At 41.7% G+C, this 22034-nt stretch overlaps 1 protein-coding gene across 2 annotated transcripts; it reads left to right on the top strand.

Annotated features, from left to right (window-relative positions):
- The first annotated feature begins 465 nt into the window (after positions 1-465).
- YWHAB (tyrosine 3-monooxygenase/tryptophan 5-monooxygenase activation protein beta) lies at positions 466-18732 on the top strand. 2 transcript variants are annotated; one of them, XM_063145603.1, is made up of 6 exons: positions 466-618; positions 11260-11561; positions 12694-12817; positions 15524-15687; positions 16116-16211; positions 16924-18732. In XM_063145603.1, the coding sequence occupies exons 2-6, from the start codon at positions 11268-11270 to the stop codon at positions 16978-16980; spliced, it is 735 nt and encodes a 244-aa protein (XP_063001673.1). In that variant the 5' UTR covers positions 466-618; positions 11260-11267; the 3' UTR covers positions 16981-18732. The 2 variants fall into 2 exon arrangements, with proteins under 2 accessions (XP_063001673.1, XP_063001681.1); XM_063145611.1 differs by having other exon boundaries at positions 478-499.
- Positions 18733-22034: the final 3302 nt, after the last annotated feature.

Genomic DNA, 22034 nt, shown 5'->3' with positions numbered 1-22034 from the left:
CAAAGGACACACCAAGGCGGCAGCTACCATTCCCTGGAAAAGGCGGGAATACATCTCCTCTTTGTTCCTCACGCAGTTGCTCTGCCTCTGAGCTAGGCCGTGGCCATTTGCCTCCGAGAACAGCCCCCGCTCCCCGTCCCCCCACACCTGGCTGACAATATGGCACAATGGAGACGGGGCTGGGTGGTGCCAAATAAACGGGGAACTATGCGGCCGCGGAGAGCACTTGCGCTGTGAGGCGAACTAGAGGAGGAGGAGGAAGGCCCAAGCGGTCTTCCTCACCCGCCCCGCCACCCCGCAGTGGCCCAGACCACCGTGCCCTGTTACCATGGCTACCGAGCGGCATTCTCCCAACCTGCAGCCGGCCCACTCCTCTCCGCGGCCCTGCTAGTCCAATGGGGGAAGCGGGAGAGGAAAGGGGGCGGGGGGAAGAGGAGAGGCGTGTCCCTGCCGGAAAGGGCGTGTTCCTGGGACCGGAAGTGGCTGCAGGAGCCGCAGGGTGTGTATGTGTGGTAATCGTGAAGCGGGCTGCCGCGCGCCGAGACGCTTGCTCCGCCCGGGACCGAGCCTTTGAGGCCTGAGCCGCCTTATCCCTTGCCTTAGTCCTACCCGCGCCAGGTGAGCGGCTTTCCCGCCAAAATCCTCTCCCCCTCCCGCGCCGCCCTTCACAGCGTAACGGCTGCGGCTCCGTGTGCAGCTCCCTTGCCCTTCCCCCTCGTAACGGACAGGACGCGGAAAGAGAGGAGCCGCGGCCTTCTCCGCTCGGGCGTCCTCCCTTCCCTAGGGCTTTGGGAGGCGAGAGCGCTGCCGTCTCGGGAGCGCTTCTTCCTGAGAGGCCTCAGGAAGGCCGCAAAGCTGCCGCCGCCTAACCGCCCTGAGACTCCCCCGACGACGCCCTGAGACTAACGGGCGCGGGCGGACCCGCCTTTGCAACGGGGTGCCTGCCTGCCTGCCTGCCTGCCTACCGCTCCCTGTCTCTGCTCTCGTACGCTCGCCCTTGTCCGGCTCCCCGCCCCGGGTCTCAGCTGGCGGCGTCACCTCGCCTGGAAACGGCCCCGCCCTGGCTGAGTCACCGCCTTCTTCTTTTGCCCGGGGCTGAGCGTGCTCACCTGTGCGGAACAAACCGGAGCCGGGGCTCTCTTTTCTCTGCCACGCTTTGGGCAAAAGGCCTTTCGGCTCCGTTGGTTTGCACTTGCAAGGGGTGGGCCTGCCTCCTATCGCAGCGCCCCCACCTCCAATCCGCCCCTTGACGCCTTGCCCACCTAGAAAGACGAAGAAAGGGGATTCTGAACAGTCCGGTCCCCTTTTAGCGGGAAGCGAATCCCATAGACCTCCATTGCTTAGGATTTTAGCCTTGGTTCCCCCACCCTTTCTTTATCTACTTGTTGGTCCACCACCCTTGTAGTACGCTCAATCTCTGGTTAAAAAAGTTTACTTCTCTACAATCTATGGGGTTGTATCCAATGTTAGTCTGCCTTAAATCCCATTCATTTCAGTGGGTCTATTCTATTAGGACTAACATTGGATACAGCCCCATGTATTTTATTTTTAAAGACACAGAGCAGATCGCATTTGAAGCATAGCACTTGCATTTCAGACTTTTACGTTAATTGTTTCTTAGTAATGGGGGAATTGTGAGAGCATTCCAGAAGCCAAATGGCAGGTTAACACCAGGGCTTGTCATGGGGAGTAGTTCTTACTGGTTAACCGTTCACAAACGTTAATGCAACCTATGTTAGGAAATGGGAATTGACTGTAATTTGGCACAGCCTCTTTAAACCAGAGCACTTGTAAGCACATAATTGAAATGGTAATATGTGACCCACATAAACATTTTTGTTCAAAAGAATTATGCATCATACTTTTGAATAAATACTGAGCAGAATTTTTCATACATTTTTCTTTTTTGTATGAATTGATCCATTTAGGTTTATATGCCTCTAATCAGTATTTTCTAGGTTTGAGTTTGCTTCCATCTGGCACCAACTGTCCATTCCATAGCAGATATCTTGGCATGCAGTTGTAGATATGCAGCTTGTTGCTGTGTGTGAAAGTCTGTGAATTTGGGTTAATAATCCAAGACTCCCATTAGACAGGAAAGTAGAACAAGACATCTGACTACTCCTAAAATGACGCATAAATCTTTAGAACAGTATACCCTTTTCCAAATCAGGTTGGGATGAGAGAGCACTTGGGGAATAATCACCCACACAAATCCAATATGAAGCAGTAAGGCACCATTTTCAGAGGGCATTCAATCCTTCACCCTCAAATCTTGGTTAGTGAAGGGACAAAGGTGCCACCTTCTTCAGGATCCTAGTCGTCCCTGGAACTTCACACACACACCTCTTTCAGGTGTTTATATCTGTCCCCCGAGAACCCTTCACGTTTTGAGAAGAACTTCTGCAACTTGCAGTTATTAGGATGAATACAGAAAGATTGCACAGTCCTTGCATGATGTTTGTATCTGTATGAGTGAATATTATTCTTATTTTCAATAGGATGGTTTGGCATACATGGAATGGAGATGATTGATGCTGATGTCAATTATGAAGTGGTGTAACAGATTCATGGTGTCATATGTTTCTGTGAAGTAGTGTCTATATTATCATATGTTATGAATAACCAATATAATGTTAGTGGCTAGTGCTCATCATTTGGCTATGGTCAACATAAAAGGATACACAGCAGTTACATGCAAGGAACCTGCTATTGTGAAAAGAAAATTGAGTTATTGCCATGCTATTAGAAGGGGCTTCAAGGACATTCTGTTCTTGTGCCCTCTGAAAAGTAACCACCAGCTGTGCTGCCTGCTGGGAGAGCATTCACATAATCCACAATATCTGTCAATACTGTAGCTGCTCTTGCGTCAGCATATCTGTGACTGAATTATAAAGAAAGCTCCCCCCCCCCCCGCCTTTCAGAAAGCTGCTGGTTTCCTGAGTGTTCATTAATATGAAAGTTGTAGAACTGGGGTATTCCCCCCCCCTTTTTTTTTAATCCTAGCAAATGGAAACAATTTTTTCAAAATACCTATCTTGATGTTAGTCTTAGCACCCATTTTTATAATCACCTGTTGTGTAATGAGGTTACACAGTATGTCTGTTGAAGCGAGATCTCCAGATCTCTTATTATTTAAGTTTAGAGAAGAAAATTCAGCATTATCCCATTTCACTCTAGCTTTTTAATTGGTGCTATGGAAAATTTTCAGCAATTTTCCCTTAAGAGGGTTAATTCTAATGTGTTAGAAATGGACCAAAACTGGATCTATTTTCTTCATTAAAAATGCACACCCAGGTAATCAAAGTGTTGTTTTTTTACCAGCTATATTTTGTCTGGCGTTTCAGTGCCAATTTTCCTATTCTACAATATTTTAAGTATCATTTTTATCTGTTCTGAATGTCTTATGTAGTTTGTAGAAATGAGAAGTAACAGTCTAAAAAAATGATGAATCCAAACTGTGACTTACATCAAAGGATCCTATAGTCAGGCAAAGAATACAAATGTCATAATCCTTGGAACAGCTTCTGGTTTTGCTTGCATGTCCCTGTGGCTTTCTCTGACTTTTCTCTGTGGGAAACATTTGAAAATCGTGGGTTACTAGAAAATGCTTAAATCCAAAATGCATGTCTTGTTCTCCTGTACGTAACGACCAGCTTCCCATGGGTGCATGTTGAAAAATGATGCTGAGCTTGCTAGCTCTTCTTGGGAGATGCTGTTTCTGCAATGGCTTTGAATCTTTTGTTCAGAGATCCCTCCCCTATCATTTCCACCCCGCTCCTTTCCAAATACCCTCATAATAAGCACAGATCCATTGAACTCTTGTCTTAACAAGATAAGCAATGGAGAGTATTTATTTGTTTGTTTATTTATTTAAGCATTTTTATCCCGCCATTCAGCCAAAAAAGGCTCTCACGGCGGCTTACACAAATATTTTTTGACAAATAAAAAATAAGAGTATCCAAACTGCTCCTAAGTACATCTAGACCCAGACAGATTGCTCACATTGTAGAGAAAAAAGGCTTCCTCTTGAAAGAAGAATAAACTCAATTCCAAGACAATTAACATGCCCTGTTAGAGGAGTAGGAAACCTGTGCCCTCTAGATGTTTTGAGCTACATCTTTCAGCCCCAGCCAGCATGGTCAATAGAGATTATGGGAGTTGTAGTATGTACAAAGTATCTGGAAGGTGCCAGGTCGCCTACCTGTATCTTGTTAGATGTAAATACTTTGGTAGCACATTTTCAATCAAGGCAAATTTATAAAGCTAAATAAAAATGTGAAAGCTTTTGTGTTAGATGTTCTATAAGAAGTAAAATTAGATCAAACGCTTTAAAAGGAATTTGTTTGATTTGAGATCTGATAATAAAAGAGTGTTTGTGTTGATACATCACACTCACGGTATTTCAGACCATTGTGAAAGAAACCTGGTGTTTTAAGAACAATTTTAATGTTTACTAATTGTGTAAAGCAATGGCTATCAATGTAGGCAGCATGATTCTTTGGATATGTGAGAAATTATCTTCTGGTGTGAAAACAAATACCCACATATTCAACCATATACATATATATTGTATTTAAGGTCATGGTGAATATTCTGTACCTTTTAGATAGGAAGGAGGGATTCAACCACATGGCTCTTAAAGGCCTAACTAAATATAGTGCATGTAAGCAATTTGAAAAAGCGCATATTTTTTAAAAAAAACTAATTGCTGCAAGCCCTCCTGAGCAGGATTGTCACTATGGTTCAAGGGGTGGGGATAACGTACTTGTCACTGTAGTCCTGCTGAAAATTCCCCAAAGTTATTAGCCCCAGGAGAGATACTTCTAAAGGTGGAGGCGGGCATATGACATCATCAAAAAGAGACAGTTTTTGCTTCCAACTCAATAAAACAATGAATAGGCATATAGATAAAGTGGGGAATAAAGCTCCAAAATCAGCACTAAAAATGGGGGAGAAAGTTTATGATGACATGGGGAAATTGCTGGAAATGTTACTGCAATTTGTAATCATTTGTATCGTACAGTGCAATTGTTTACATGTTTACTGAGAAGTAAGTGCCATTGAATTCTTGCTGATAAATATATACATATAGTATTGTGCCCATATATGAACTAGGAGAAAACTTTGCAGTGACGATGTATGAACTGGTGCTAAACATTGATGACTGCAAAAGAAACTTGCAAGTTTGTTCCTGGAGCAGGATATACTGTACTGAGCTCCCCAGGACCAGCTTGTCATCATCATTTTGCTCTAGTGCTGGAAAACAGCCTTGTTGCCTGCCCTAAAGTAACAAGTAGCTACAATAATTCTCTGAAAGGGTTACTTTCAGGTTGGAGATGAAAAGAGAGCAAATCTGCAAGCCGTTCCTTGTGCCTTATTCTATTGCTGATGTGACAAGTAACTAGCAACCTTCTATTTAGTTGAGTATAACTTGCCACATGCAAGCTGCATCTGTAACTGTTATCACACAACCCTTTGCTGAGATTGAAATGGCTATAGTTTAGTATAGCCGTTGTGCGTAACCTGGTTGCCGTTTAAATTTGGTATGCACCAGTTCACTGCAAACTGAAGGAATAGAATGAGAAGAGAGTGACTTTGGGGTTGTTAATATAGTCCAGATTCAGAGATCATTATTTGCAAGTGGCAACTTCTGTCTACACAAGCAAGGAATTTGTCAAGCTTCACAGCACCTTTCCTGCTTCTCTGGGGTCATTCACATTTTAAATTGCTTTTCCTAAGAACTGGGAGCTCCACCTAGTCAACAATTTTAACCATTATATTACATTTCCCATTATAAAAGGGAGGGAAGGTACTTTCTCCGATTGTCTGTCTCTTTGTTTCGGTCTCTGACTTCATTCTTTGAACATGTAAGCTAATCAGAAGCTGAAGCTGTCAAGGATGGCTATCCCAGAACAAGATGGAGTAAGCAGGCATTCTAGATCTGTGGTCTTCAACTGGTCTAGACCAAAGACCCACCCCGCCTCCCCACCTGCAACATGGGACCCACTTTCACAATTTTCTCCATGCCCAATATGGCAGCAATAGCTTTGCTGTGACCCATCTGGACTGATCTCAGGACCCACTTTTGGGTCACGACCCACCAGTTAAAGACCACTGTTCTAGAAGTTGCTGCTATTCAAACTACTAAGTTTTTTGTTGTTTACTTTTAAAATGCCTTTGAATTATAGATGGTCTTTGTGCATGCAGCAGTGAAGTTCCACAGAATTAAAGTGTGTTGTACCCAATGCTTTGTGAAGGGTTTTTACAGGGTGCAAGTGCCAAGCAGGGTGTGTGTTTTTAGCAACCCTTTCCTAAAATAATAATAATTTATTTCTTACCCACCTCTCCACTTAGATCAAGGCGGGGAACAACAATGAATATAAAACACATTAAAAACTGATTAAAACATAACATACATGATTAAAACATCCTAAAAACATTCTAAAATTTCACTGGGTAGGCCTGCTGGAATAGATCGGTCTTTATTGCTTTTTTAAATTCTAAAAGACTGTCAAGTTACTGAATCTCCTCCAGCAGGCCATTTCACAGTCTGGGAGCAGCAGAAGAGAAGGTCCTCTGGGTAACAGTTGTCAATCTAGTTTTGGTTGACTGAAGTAGATTCTTCCCAGAGGACCTGAGTGTGCAGGGCGGATTGTATGAGAGAAGGCGATCTCGCAGGTAGCCTGGACCCAAACCATGTAGGGCTTTAAAGGTAATAACCAACACTTTGTACTTCACCCGGAAACTAATTGACAGCCAGTGAAGAGATTTTTAAACTGGTATAATGTGGTCACCCCTAGGTGTACCAGTGACCAGCCTGGCTGCCATATTTTAGACTGATTGAAGTTTCTGGACTAGGTACAAAGGTAGCCCCATGTAGAGCACATTGCAGAAGTCAAGCCTCAAAGTTACCAGTGCATGCACTACCGTCTTTAGGTCTTACAACTCTAGGAAGGGGTGCAGCTGGCGTATCAGCCAAAGCTGATAGTAGGCACTTCTGGCCGTTGCATCAACCTGGGCTGTTATTTGGAGCGACAGATCCAGAAGCACCCCCAAGCTGCGAACACAGTCTTTCAGGGGGAGTGTAACCCCATCCAGAACCGGTTGACACACCTCCAAGCCCAGGTTGCGGCCTTTGACAGCAAACACCTCCGTCTTGTCTGTATTCAGCTTCAGTTTGTTTTTCCTCATCCAGCCCAATAACGTTGGTGCATCCCAGCACAAGATTCACCCTTTTGCTGTTTTGAAAGATTCACACTCTGCCTGTGCTGTTGCCAGATTTCTAGAAACCTGTTAACTCCTGTGGCAGAGTAATGGAGGCTTTCCCTCCTGGTCTCCAGAATTGCACTTCTGGTTGATGCTGATGAATTGGCAGCTGTTTTTGTAGACCCCTAGTGTATAGTTCCTTTGGTATTGCTTGATTAGTCCAAATCTCAAGGTCTGAAAGCCACTTTATCTCCTGAGAACAGCCACAGTAGTTAGTGTTAGTAGAGCCAGGATATTTCTGTACTTCTGCTGCTGTCACTGTGAAGTTTTCCATGATGTTATACACTGATTTTCAGAGATGTGGGATTTCTAGAAAATGTTGATTTGGAAAAAAAATTCCTATGCAGAGTAGGCTGATTTGCATAGGACCATTTGCCATGGGAAATTTTCAGTTTGCCTCAAAATTTTCTGATGGCCTAGAGAGTGATCTAATTTAGCTTGTTTATTTTATTTGTATTTTGTAAACAACAAAACTAAAAAAAGAAGTACCCTATGTTAATATTTTGTCTCAATACACCATAGGGATTTGACCTGAAATATTTGAGGGGGGAAATTAAATCACATTTTATGTGATTTAAATATTCTATTATGTAGAATTTAAAGACAATAGTATATACTTCCTTTATGTCATTAAAATGTAAGAAAAAGGTATAGGTACTGAAAACTGTTGCACACTAAGGGCACAATCCTATGCACATGTAGACAGAAAGAAGTCCTAGGACTCTCAGTATTCCTCAGCCAGCATGGCTGGCTGGGAGATGCTGGGAATTGTATGATTTATTACTGTCTAAACATGCATAGAATTGTGCCCTAATTGAGCCTTCCCTAACCTGGTGCTCTCCAGATGTGTTCGACTACAACTCTTGGCATCCCCAGTCAGCATGGCTTGCTGGTGATGATGAGAGTTGTGGTCTAATACATCTGGAGGGTATCAGGTTGGGAAAAGCTGCATTACTTAATTTTTGCAACCCAAAGAACTGTGCATGATATGCTGACAACCACTCATCCATTTTAGCTCTTTTGCACTTAGATGGTTGAGTCACATTCAGTTTCACTGTCTATTAGCTGTATGTCCAGTGAGGGAGGAAGCAGCAGCCAGGCACCTCTCCACCGTGCCTGGGTCCAGCTCCAGCTGAGAGCCCCCTCCCTCCTGCTACCAACTGTCTCTGCAGAGGCCACCAGTGAGGGAGGAAGCAGCAGCCAGGCACCTCTCCACCGTGCCTGGGTCCAGCTCCAGCTGAGAGCCCCTTCCCTCCTGCTACCAACTGTCTCTGCAGAGGCCACCAGTGAGGGAGGAAGCAGCAGCCAGGCACCTCTCCACCGTGCCTGGGTCCAGCTCCAGCTGAAAGCCCCCTCCCTCCTGCTATCACCTGTAACTGCTGAACTTTCCAACTAAGATTGTAGTGCCTGAATTTGCTTTCCTTTTCCCCCTCCTCCTCCTCCTCCCTCCCAATCCCCTTTCCTTTTGTGTCCTGTCTTTTAGATTGTAAGCCTGTGGGCAGGGACTGTCAAGAAATACTTTTGTAAGCCGCCGTGAGAGCCTTTTTTGGCTGAATGGCAGCATAAAAATCCTTAAATAAATAAAAATAAAAAATAAATGTCACACTGAGATGTACATGTATTTCAATTATATATATATATATGTATTTTCTCATATACTTCCTAAGGATAATCACCCCAAAACCTTTAATTGCAAATTTGGAACTGCTATGCTTGTCTAATACTGTATTTGCAATTGGCTTCCATTTGTTATGAATCAACTTACAAAGCAGTAAAAAATTCAGTGGAAAAATTAAACACTAGAAAACCTGCTATTTTTAAAATCATCATTGCTGATTTAAAAGGTTTGATGTTCGCTTTCTGCTGCTTGGAAGCCCACTATGCCTCAGAAGCTGGGACAGTCCTCTCACTCGCCCAAGTAATATGAGAGCAAAGTTCAGCTGAGTAGCAATAAGTTGGATTGTCAGCATGCATATTTGTGGACACTATAAATATTGGTGGTGGTGGTTGGCTCAAGGAAGTCTATAGTTAATCATTTTTTAGTAACACTTAAGGTTGCTTGGCAAGTCACGTTAAATTTGTATAGAAGCCAACTTAAGAAGAGCTTACTAATTTTATCTTTAATGTTTTCCATCAATTTACCTGGAACAGATATTAGGTTAACTAGTCTGTAATTTCCCGGATAACTGTGACTCAAATTAATGTTACATCATCCATTTTCTAGTCCTCTGGTACAGAGGCTGATCTTAGGGATATGTTATGTATTTTTGTTAGAATTTCGGCAATTTCATATTTTATTAGCTTTCAATTTGTCAATAAGATCAAGAACTTCATCTTTTGTCAGAACTATTTGCCTCAGTTCCTCTAATTCAGTTCCTGAAAACATCAGTTGAGGTACAGGTATGTCCAATATCTTATGCAGTGAAGAAAATAATTCAGTTTCTCCACAATCTTCTTCTCCAATTACCTAGGGAGGTCGTGGGCTCTCCCACACTAGAGGCATTCAAGAGGCAGCTGGACAACCATCTGTCAAGTATGCTTTAAGGTAGATTCCTGTATTGAGTAGGGGGCTGGAATCGATGGCCTTATAGGCCCCTTCCATCTCTACTATTCTCTGATTCCTTTCGTACTCCTTTAACTTTTTGTCATCCAACAGTCCAACTCCTCCCTAGCTGGTTTCTTGCTTCTGATATATTTATTGTTGGTGTTTATGTTGTTAGCAATATAATACGTTAAGCAGTACAGAAGTATTATAAATAAAGTGCTTTTTTGCATCGTTTATTCTCTGCTTGCAGTTCTTTTGTGCAAGTTCGGGTTCCTTTTTATTCTCATTTAGGCAAGACTTCCATTCTCTGAAGGAAGTCTTCTTTTCTCTAATGGTTTCCTCAGTGCTGCTCATTAACTGTGCTGGTGACCTCTTGGACTCCATACTACCTTTACTAATCTATGGTATGCATTCTAGCTGAGCTTCTATTATTGTGGTTTAGAGTAACCTCGAAGCATTTTGAAGAGATTTAACACTCTTGACTCCCCCTTTCAAGTTCTATTTTAACAGTTATGTTATTTTAGAGAAGATTCCTTCTTTGAAGTCAAATGTAACTTTATTGGACTTCCTTGGCAGCACTGTGGTCACTGTTTTAATACACATCTTGTACTAGGTCCTGGGTGGCATTACTTGGGATTAAATACAGAGTTACCCTCCCTTCTGGTTGGTTCCATGACTCACTGTTCCAGGGCACAGTCATTTAGAGCATCAAGAATTTCTCAATCAATGAGGGGGTAACTGAAGTCACCTATTATTACAACAAATCCTTATTTCGATACCTCCCTGATTTCATTTTCCACCTCAAGATCACCCTGAGTGTTCTAGACTGGGGGACAATAGCATGTCCCCAGTACTTGGTTTGGTTTTTGAGTGTAGCTGTCTTCCTTCCCAGAATGGGACTGCATGCAGCTCTCTCCTTTGGGGGGCGGGGGTTGCTTGGATCTGGCATTCCCAGCGCATCTTTGTGAGAGTTGCAGTCAGATTCCAGGGATGTTTATTTATTAATTATTGCATTTATATCCCGCCTTTTTTCCTCTAAGGAACCATCCTCTCCATTTTATCCTCACAACAACAACCCTGTGAGGTAAGTTGGGCTGAGAGTCTGTGAATGGCCCAAAGTCACCCAGTGGGTTTCCATGGCTGGGTGAGGACTAGAACCCAGATCTCCCAACTCCCAGTACAACACTTTAGGCACTACACCACACTGGCTCTCAGGGATGTTGTTAACTTAGTAAGCAGGAGTCAGTAGTGACCACAAATTTTAACTAGCTAGTAAGCAAAGTCAAAATTTGCAGAGCCATATTGATGAGCAAACCTTCCTTTGGGGTAGGTAGGAGAACCATATCCTCAGTATTGTCACATTTTACCCTTACTATTCCAATTATGGTTCTGTTCCGTTGAAGGAAAATTGAACAGGAAGTACACATACTTTTTTTTTCTTTTAGGAATAACCATGGATAAAAGTGAGTTGGTACAGAAAGCCAAACTAGCTGAGCAGGCAGAGCGCTATGATGATATGGCTGCTGCCATGAAGGCTGTCACCGAGCAGGGACATGAGCTGTCCAATGAAGAAAGGAATCTACTCTCTGTCGCTTACAAGAATGTGGTTGGTGCCCGTCGCTCTTCCTGGCGCGTCATTTCCAGCATTGAACAGAAGACAGAACGGAATGAGAAGAAACAGCAGATGGGAAGAGAATATCGTGAGAAGATTGAGGTTGAACTGCAGGACATTTGCAATGATGTTCTGGTAAGAGTCTACCAGCAATTTATATAGCAGTGCTTGCTAAGGAGCTCGGTCTGTGAGGAAACTTGCAAAATTAAGGCAGAGATATAATTTTCATCCCTAGTTAACAGATCTAGTTTGGTCCAGCAACCAAAGAGTTTATCTTGTATTTGTAATTAGTTTGCTTGTAAGAATTGTAGATTTTTTTAAAAAAAAAATCCCTTGAAGTTTTATAGTATGTGACTGTATACTTGTATGGACCAAATCTAAAAAAAGTTGTTTGTCATAGTTGAACATAAAAGACCATTGGAAGTGTTTACTTGTTATCCAACAGAAAGAAACAGCCTACTTATATTATCTAGTATGATGTAATGACTAGCCTTCCATCCTTAAAGTTAGAAGAGCTTTGTGTTTCCCGCTTCCTAGTCTGCATAAGGGAGTTTTATTACGCCCCAGTGTTTTTATGGTTGCCACATAGCTACACAATGACTGCAGAAACGAGGTACAGTATTCCTGGTAGTTCTTTCTTTGGCCCTATTCTTCATGAATGTGTGTTTTCTTCTCATGAATAGTCAGGAAGTTGTCCTGGTTTGCCTATGTATTTGACATGGGGTGCATATTGACTAATTATCTTCAGAAGGGGGAGGCTCCATCAGTGGTGACATTAGGAGTATTCCCTTCACTATTAAACAGTGTTCCTTTAGTATTCACATTCTTTAAATGCCCAATTTTTTTGTGAGCCACCTGATTTTTACCATGTGGGCTCAGTTTAATTTCTCGGTGAAGATGTTAATCCACATCCTTCACACTTTTAAAAAGCAATTGGCTGATTGTCATCTTCTTAAGACCTTGGGAATTAATGAGACTTGGATCCTAACAGAAAACTAGCTTAGGCATGAGCCGAACAGAAATTGAAAAACTCTAGTGTTGGCTGCAGTATGGACTAGCTTCTGCCACACCATAAAAAGCCTCCTTACCTGTTGCACAGAACTAATCTGATTAATTTTTTTTTAAGTGTCCAAAATAAAGGACTGTGTTTTAATGATTTTCTTGTCTGCTAAAGTTCACAATACTTGAGTATATGTTCCTATAGATTTATACAACATAGTGAGGAATTTGAAAGTAGTGTGTAATTTTTTTATGATACCTATTTCAGGAACTGCTGGATAAGTACCTTATTGCTAATGCCACACAACCAGAAAGCAAAGTCTTCTATTTGAAAATGAAAGGAGATTACTACAGATACCTTTCAGAGGTGGCATCTGGAGACAACAAGCAAAGTAGGTGATTAACTTACTTTTGATTACATGCCTTTCTTAATGATACCATAAAAGAACTATGTGTAACATCTTAGAAAAGGTTATTCCTAGATTTTGAGTTACATATGTGTCGGTGACTTCAGATTTTCAAAATAGGAGGGGAACAGGAACAATTTACTTCCTGTTGCATTCACATCTCCCCATATGCAAATACATAAGCTCCCAATGCAGGGAGAGCTTGAGCATCTGGCCACAAGAAAAGATGTGAAAGTTCCACTTCATATATTACCAGATGTGTAGGAAACAGAAAGCATGAGTTGCTTGTACTTCCTGTTCTGACCCTGTAAAGTCAAAGATTTAAGAAATAAAATGTACTTACAATCTGTAATTGTAGTCTGATCTCTCATGCACCTTAAATCCTTAGGATGTGGTATTAATTTGTTCATGAAAAGAATTTGCCTGCACATGATACCAAGCTAGTGACATTTTATCACTTAGCCCACATTTACTGGGTGGAATCCAGTGGTGCCATTGTGTTCAGAGTAGATTTTGATCCAGCAGATGCCTCAGCTGATGGAAGGTGGGAGTTTTGCTAAACGCCCCCCTGCAGCCCCCATGCCAACATCTATACTGTTCTGGAAGTCTCCCCACTTCCTAGGACAGACCTGAATGGAGAAGGGGAGTCAGCAAAAATAGCCCCCTCTCTTCCATTAGTGGAGGCATTTGATGAACCAAAAGCCACTCTGCAAGCAGAATGGCACAGCACTATTGAATTCTAACCTCTGTAGAGATTTTTCTACTCACCCTCCCCTGCAAACTGTGTGATACGTTTGGAATGTCAGCAAATGCAAAACCAAATGGAAACCTTAGATACAGGAATTTAGTTCAAATGTCATTACTTGATCACAATAGTAATGTGTGGCACAATTTACTGTACTACAGTGCTGTTCAAGAGACCATGGAATTTGGCTCTGGATAAAATATCTTATGATGGTGGAATAGGGAATATTCTGCAGCTAGGATCGTGCAGTATTAGCACACATTGTTTATGCCATGCTACTTTTAAAATAAATAATTTTAAATTGTGCCACACTTTTGTATACATTGCAGTACGTCAGATGTACAGTTGGCTCATACCCACAGTTAGCTTAGGAAATACACTTATTTATTATTTATTTATTACATTTTTATACCGCCCAATAGCCAAAGCTCTCTGGGCGGTTCACAGAAATTAAAACCATTAAAAAAAAAAAACATCCAACAATCTAAAAACCCAAATACAAAATACAATATAAAAAGCACAACCAGGATAAAACCACACAGCAGAAATTGATATAGGATTAAAATACAGAATTAAAACAGCAAAGTTTAAATTTAGGTATTAAAATACTGAGAAAATAAAAAGGTGGTCAGCTGGCGACGAAAAGAATACAGTGTAGGCGCCAGGCGGACCTCTCTGGGGAGCTTGTGCCACAGCTGGGGTGCCACAGCGGAGAAAGCCCTCCTCCTAGTAGCCACCTGCCTCACTTCCTTTGGCAGGGGCTCACGGAGAAGGACCCCTGTGGATGATCGTAATGTCCAGGCGGGTACATATGGGAGGAGGCGTTCCTTCAAATATCCTAGCCCCAAGCTATTTAGGGCTTTGTATGTTAGTACCAGCACTTTGAATCGGGCCCAGACTTGGACTGGCAGGCAGTGAAGTTGTAAAAGGACTGGCATGATGTGGTCTCGCCGGCCAGTCCCTGTTAGTAAACAGGCTGCCCTGTTTTGTACCAGCTGAAGTTTCTGGACCATTTTCAAAGGCAGCTCCACGTATAATGCATTGCAGTAATCCAAACGAGAGGTTATCAGAGCATGGATAACTGTAGCTAGGCTATCTCTGTCCAGTTATGGGTGTAGTTGGTATATCAGCGTAAGCTGATAAAAGGTGCTCTTTGTCACTGAGTTCACCTGTGCCTCAAGTGACAGTTCTGGATCCAAGAGCACCCCCAAACTACGGACCCGATCCTTTAGGGAGAGTGCAACCCCGTCCAGGACAGGGCAAACACCACCTTGCCGGACAGATGAACCACCCCTAACAGTACCTCCGTCTTGTCTGGATTGAGTCTCAGTTTGTTAGCCCTCATCCAGTCCATTACCGTGCCCAAGCACTGGTTGAGTAATTCTTGTATGAGTAATTCTTTAAAGTCGGACTGAATTGAAATGGAGGGGATACCTTTTGCAGAATTTCTTCCTCCACTTCAAAACAAACATCCTTGTATGGGACTTTTTCTTTTTTAAGTACACACAGCCCATGCCTGTGTGGTATTTGACATATACGCAGTAGTGCTCCGTTGTGAGTTTCTTCACAGTCTAATAGGCTGTCACTTTGGCACATTTTTTTTCTTCAGATCAGGCCTCTTCCTGAGTAGGAATTGCTCTAACCCAGAGCTTTGTTTGCTGTCAGTGATGTTGTGCAGCCAAATCTTGCTGCATAATGGATATCCCTGTTACTAGGTAGAAGATAGCCAGTCATAAAGCAGAATGGACCCGAAGCAGCAGGTACAAAAATGGTAAAATATTGAGTCTTTGGGGAAATGTTCTGGTGTTCATTTTTTCTGCCAAATTACTTGCTGGAGAACATTGCTCAACCCTAATTTAAAAGAATACCTTTTGTAAATGCTTCCTTTTTTAATTGCTTATGTCAAGAAGCTATTAAAATAAACTTATTGCCATCTATTTTTGCAGCAACAGTAGCAAATTCTCAGCAGGCATATCAAGAAGCATTTGAAATCAGCAAGAAAGAGATGCAGCCAACACATCCTATTCGACTTGGTCTGGCACTCAACTTCTCTGTGTTCTATTATGAGATACTAAACTCGCCAGAGAAAGCCTGTAGTCTGGCAAAGACAGTAAGCAGTCTTAATATTATCAAAAATGGTTATGGGAAAACAAATTGGGAGATATGCATTAAACAGTTGAGAAAATAAGCTGTTGCTCTGAAAGTTGACATTTATGGTTCAGTGTATGGTGATTGAGCGTTGTAGTTTCAATTGCATCCTTTCAGTGGAAAGGTTGCTAAGCTAAAATAACTAACTGAATATTAAATATGTTCTCTGGGGAAACTAGACTGCATTTGTCTAAAGTCCACAAACTTTTGAATTCTAAAGAAATACCACTTCAGTGTCAAAAATAACGGATGATGCTAACCTAGATGCAAGTCTTCTGAATACTGTTAAGGAGGGGTGGGGGGTTTTCCCACTCAGCTGGCCATAGTTTTTGGAATCCAAATAGAGTGATACAAATGGATGAAACATTTAATTATTTTAATTTGTTTTAGGCATTTGATGAAGCAATAGCTGAACTGGACACATTGAATGAAGAATCTTACAAAGATAGCACTCTGATTATGCAGCTACTTAGAGATAACCTTACTGTAAGTATTTTTTAGAATGAAGGTTCTTTATATAATGCAGTGTTTGAGGTTTTAAATCTTACTATAATATAAATGATAAATAATTGCATCCTCACAAACTGTTCTGAGTCTGTTGTTGTTGTTATTTAACAACAACAACAATATTTCCATACTGCCCCATAGCCTCTGGATGGTTTACAGATGTTAAAAACATTAAAAATGCAATATGCAAAATTTAAAAACATAAAAAATACAGACGATATACACAGAGACAACATATATCTAAAGACAGGTTGAGCAATAAGCCAATCAGCCAAAAAAAACCTATTTACACAAGTTTATTCATGCAGATATACAAGCTGAGCCTAAGAGGAGGGTTCATTCACAGCTTTACAGTCCAAAAGATTGCTGTTTCCATCAGATGTTCCATAAAAAATAATGATAGCTCCCGTGTGTGAAAAAGTCATACTTGTAGTGGAAAACTTAACAAACGCCCTTATTGGTCTGCTAACAAATCTTTACGTGCTGCCTGCAGCCTTTGTGTACTCATTGTTTAACTTCATCTAATCTCCAGTCTTTAGTTCATCATTCATTATCTTTCCCATTCAGATAAAATCATATTGCTCTACTAAAGAGAATTGTACTATTAAAATAAATTGCCCCACCTCCCCTTTCTAGACCAATGTAATTAACTGCATGTTTTCAGTGTAAACATGTTTGTATTTTCTTACAGCTATGGACATCGGAAAACCAGGGAGATGAAGGGGAAGCTGGGGAGGGCGAGAACTAATGGCTGTCACGCTTCACTATATGTTCAATGTCACTCTGTATCCTACACATTATATCCCTTTGTGCGACAAGCAAAAAGAATAGTACATCGACTTCACAACCTCAACGTAGCAAACTGTCTGTGGGGTAAAAACAATTGGTTGGTGTTTTGTGTACGTAAAATGGAAATCAGTTGAGCAATGGCATTCTAAACCTTTCCTATTATGAACACTTGCAGTTATGATTACCGTGTTTATATTTTTTTTAAACTGAACACTGTGATTATGGGTTTTGCAATTGCAGTTGACTCTACAAAACTCTAAATGATGGAAGAGTAGACACAAATCATGTAAATCCTTGGAAGGATTATAATCTGGTATCAACATTGTCGAAGTACAATTCTGCTGTAAAGTTGTACAGAAAATTATAAAGATTATATTGTGACACTGCAACATGGAAGGGAAACAATCTGTTGTGTGGCATTCCAGTTCAGTAGCTCACTTCTGTGAATTTAATAGGCACATTCATTCAGACATTTTTTGTTTTGTTTTTTGAAATAATGATGCTGGACACACTGCTTTTCAGCCAAATGCTCATGTAAATGTAAACCTTTTCTGAGGCGTCAATTTAAGATGGGGGAAATGACAGCCTAACTTCCAGACTCTTAACAGTGGCAGAAAACTGGGCCTTTATCTCTGGACAAATAGTTCAGTGCTCTTACCATGGGTATCATTGAGCCCCTTCCCACAGCAATAAGTTGAATATTTACAATGTGGGCTTTCCTTAGTAGTGAATTTTCAGTGCACTAACATGGAATTTCAACAGGATTTCTACTTTTTATGGCCTTATTAGTTGCTAGTCATGCTAAATAGAACTCCCCCCCCGATTTAAAATGTTAAAATCTTCCCCTCCCTTTAGTGGGGAGGCCTGTACCTCTGAATATCAGAGCTCTTCTTTGTATGGATTGTGTTTATCCTACCCTCCATTCCTGCTTCAATTTGAAGTCTGGGCTCCTTTGTGTGTGGTGTTTATCTGTGGTGATGGGAGAGGCTTAAATATGCTGGAGGACAGGTCTCACTTAGATGATGAAGAGTTGCCAGTGCTGCTGTAGTTCTCTGCTCACAGTATCTGCCACTTGGTCATAACCAAGATCGGGCTTCTATTCAAGATTCCCCATAACTGCCTTAGGAATTCAGATCATAAGCATGTGTATTAATTGTTAACATGAGGTACTAAAATTCCAAATGTTCAGTTGTTTATAAACATTGTCCAATCAAAGATTAGAATTCAATAGGAGTTGCATGAATAATGCAGTGGAAAGATTTGAATATTCACCCTATACCAGTCTTTTCATTATCATTCCTTTGCCTATAACATTCCACTTAGCTCATAGAATCCATCTTTTTGTCTGTTCTTCTGTCTGCTGAAGAGAGAAATTCATGCACTGACTTCAAAATTCCCCTCTACTAGCTGAACAAATTGTGCAGTTATACTTGGCGCTTGATAAATGCAGTAGTGAATGTGGAACCGAGCCTGTCTGTATATCTGGTAGCTCTTTTTGCTTTGTTTCTACTGACCAGTATTTTGCCTAAAGTTTGCTTCTGTGACGGTTGTATTGCCTAGCACACACGTGGTTGTGAGAATAGTATAGCAAAAAGAAATACCTGGTTATCGATGTACTAGATTTGTGTATGTCTTTTAAGCAGTTCTAGTTTCACCTTACACAATCAGGAAAGTGTAAAACAATTCAAAACAATAAAGAATTTTATCAGTTTGTGGTCTGTTTTTTATATTATTGCAATGGCTGAATACTGTGGTGGCAGAATGGCCGTGCTATTTTATGTCCCATATCTGTACTAACTACTAGAACAGTCTGTAATAGATGAAATCGTTTTCAGTATCTAGGCTATGTCTTTAAATTGGTTTTCACTGAAGGGAAGGTAGAGATGTTTATATCATTCTGACAGTTAATTCAACTTTTGCTACTACTCTGTAACCAAAGTGCTGCTGCTACTGAGTTTTGTACCCTTAAGTCTCTCTGGAAATATCATTGGTACCACATAACAAAAAATAGATGGTATAAAACTAAGGTGCACCACAGTGTTTGTCTTATGAAAGGAGTTAAAAAGCAAACAGCCTTACAACTGAATAAATTCTGCAGCTCAGAAAAAAATCACCAGACTGGCCTTTTACATGAGTGTTAGGTCTAATAAGGCATTACCCAGAAAAAATATTTACTTGGAGTACTACCAGTGACACTGGGCAGCAAGCAAAATCTTTCTTGAGCTTCTGTTGAAACATGGATGTAATATTCCCTTCTTATGGATCCAAAGAAGAGCTTCTTGCTTAAGTTCCACAACAGCAAACAAACAAAAACATTTTGATGTCTTAAAGGGCTCTGCATGGGTTGTGCTCCAGCAGCACCCTGGAAGCTGGAGAAAGATCCATTCTTGTGTGGGCTTGACAGACCAGACAAATGTGTGCATTATTGGGGACCTGCAACAATGCTTCTATGTGGCTACTTATTCTTCCCTGTTGCTCTAGCACTTTCTGTAAAATGCAGCTGTGTGAGTTGAGGGGCTGATGCGACTACTTCCTATGAAGTCAGTAGCAGTTCCCTGATGCAGATGATTGATTCTTACAGATGTTACTAGGCTGGTGTGGGAAGCCAGCATGTAAAATTATCCCCATGTTTTTCAGATCCGTAAACATGTATTTCAGGAGGGAGGGAGGGAGGAATAATTGATTGTACAAAATACAACAGGTTTTTAAAAGTGCTATAGGTATCTAACCCATACTAACCTGTCTGCATGCTGAGATTAGAACTGCAGGCCCTACTTGTGTGCCTGCCTATAAGAGCAATTAGACTGGTGGACACAAAGGATAGGGTTAGTGGCTTCATATAGCACCAAAGGTATGCTGAAACAGTGGGTCAGACAAGTCCATGGAGTTAAATTCTGAAAAGGCGCCTAGATTAGTCTTGCAGCAACAAGATCCATGCCCCTTGAAAGGTAACACTTTCAAATGTATTGTGGCATGAAGTACATATACGTATGTAGCATGGGCCACCAGATGCACAAAGTGGACTGTGAAGATGATGGACAGTTCCTTTGACATTTACCCTCTATAAATTGTATACCTAAGTATTCGAACATAACAGCCATGCTGGAACAGACCAAGGGTCCATCTAGTCCAGCATTATATTCACACAATGGGCAACCAGCTCTTGACCAGGAACCCACAAGCAGTTCATGAGTGTAACAGTACCCTCCCACCCATGTTCCCCAGCAACTACTGTACATAGGCTTACTGCCTCTGCTACTGGAGGTAGCACCCCTCGTGATCTCAACAGTGAAGAGGCAAACTCCCTTTGAAAAGTATAAGAAGTCTTCACACATTGCTCTCTCAATATCTCTCACTGAGGTGGGGTGGGGTTGGGATTAGAATGTGCAGGGAAACACATTTATATAATAAGGGTTGGGTGATAGGGGCATATTTCCTGGACATAACAGGAATTCTAGATGGGAATAAAAGATAATGTAATACAGGTGTAATGAACTTGTGGCCCACCAGATGTGAGACTCCAACCCCAGCCAGCATAGTCAATGGTCAAGCATGGTGGGATTTGTAGTACCATCTAGAGGGACGCAAGTCCCCCCACCCCTGAAATATATTGGCAATTATTAAAAGAAAATTGTGGGGTGTTTTTTCAGTATGAAATTATTAAGCATGTTCTCAAGGTGGTAGATGAAAAGTCAGCCTCTGAGCTAGCTGATGATACCTAAGTGAGGGCAGCTCATCAGGCAGAGACACCATTGGAGTTTCTCGTTGGCTGTGTCTGCAGCCTAAAACACATCCAGCCCTTGAATACTATTGGTAGAAGAGGAGAATATTTGATATAATAGCATTCCAGCCAGTTCTTGCTGAGTGGAGAGCTCTTGGTAGGTGGGGTCAGGGGTGGGTTGCAGGGCTCAGTGAGTAGCAGAAACTTAAAATTTTAACAGGAACGTCTTTTTAAGATCCACAGCTATTCTTGTCTCTAATTTCATCAGTACACTTTCCATAGTTTTATTTTAACTTTCCATTACACAAGCACACACATATGAATTTCACATACGACATCCCAAAACACCCTTTTGAATTTTCTGTAGTCCATTCCCTGGGAGTGGAGGGCAGAATCGCCTGCCCCATGGGTAGACCTCTCTAGAGTCCTAGGTAGACTGAAATGTTTATCCAGAGATTTCTTTTTATTTCCACTTTTAACATCCATATTGTGCATGTCCCTAACTCCTAGAAAATGTGTAGCTATTTTAATACCACAAACCAAAACAAGTCCCCAAATATCAGAATTTTTAAATTGCCATTGCTCTCTATATACTTTACTAGTTGCATGACATTGTCTGCTACACCTAGTGAAGGAGAAGGGTTTTTACATATTCAGTAGGTAGAGTTGGGAAATCTAGTTTAGCAAGTAGGACTTGCTCCAAATAGTATTGCCATCTTGGAGTACTCCTTTTCAGGATGCTAGCACACCCCATTCCATTTCACGTACTCTTGTTCCCACCCACTCAAACAGTGGATGAGCACTCTCTGTCCATTGCGCATCTTCCGTCTCCAATTAGCTGTTTCGTTCCCCCATCCCCCTTTTCCAAGTTTTTCTGTACTTCTCCAAAACCTGGGGTTCCCTCAAGCCTGCTGATACCTCACTCTTGTGTGTGGATGCTGCAATACTGGCTAAGAACAAGCACTTGGAGAATGAGTTTGCTATTAGAGGTGCAAGTTCCCCAAATAGCCATGAACCTTGCCCCCAACTACCAATCAGTTGGTAGTTACCCAGATTTTGGGAATCATTTTTCCCAAATTCTAAAAGTTTGAAATGCCTCTCCTAAAGCTTCGTTACTAGCAGTACAAGCTTTAAGCTAAAATACGCTGGGGGCTGTCTAAATGCACAGAAAGCCCCAGAGCAGGTGCGCGGTGCTGCTGCGTTGATTATGCGATGCAGCAGCCACCACGCACCTACCCCAGGGCTTTCCGGCAAAGCTGCGAAGGAAAAATGCTGGGGACTTACCCTGACTT

This window comes from Elgaria multicarinata, chromosome 1 (assembly GCF_023053635.1).
Source record: "Elgaria multicarinata webbii isolate HBS135686 ecotype San Diego chromosome 1, rElgMul1.1.pri, whole genome shotgun sequence".
NCBI lineage: Eukaryota > Metazoa > Chordata > Lepidosauria > Squamata > Anguidae > Elgaria > Elgaria multicarinata.
Note: the sequence above shows the minus strand (reverse complement) of the source record. Positions and strands in the feature narration are given on the sequence as shown.

Excerpts from the sequence above, each read along its gene's own strand:
- YWHAB (XM_063145603.1), top strand. The coding sequence starts at position 11,268 with ATGGATAAAAGTGAGTTGGTACAGAAAGCCAAACTAGCTGAGCAGGCA. Across the intron at positions 11,562-12,693 it reads ACATTTGCAATGATGTTCTG|GAACTGCTGGATAAGTACCT; the intron begins GTAAGAGTCTAC and ends TACCTATTTCAG. Across the intron at positions 12,818-15,523 it reads ATCTGGAGACAACAAGCAAA|CAACAGTAGCAAATTCTCAG; the intron begins GTAGGTGATTAA and ends CTATTTTTGCAG.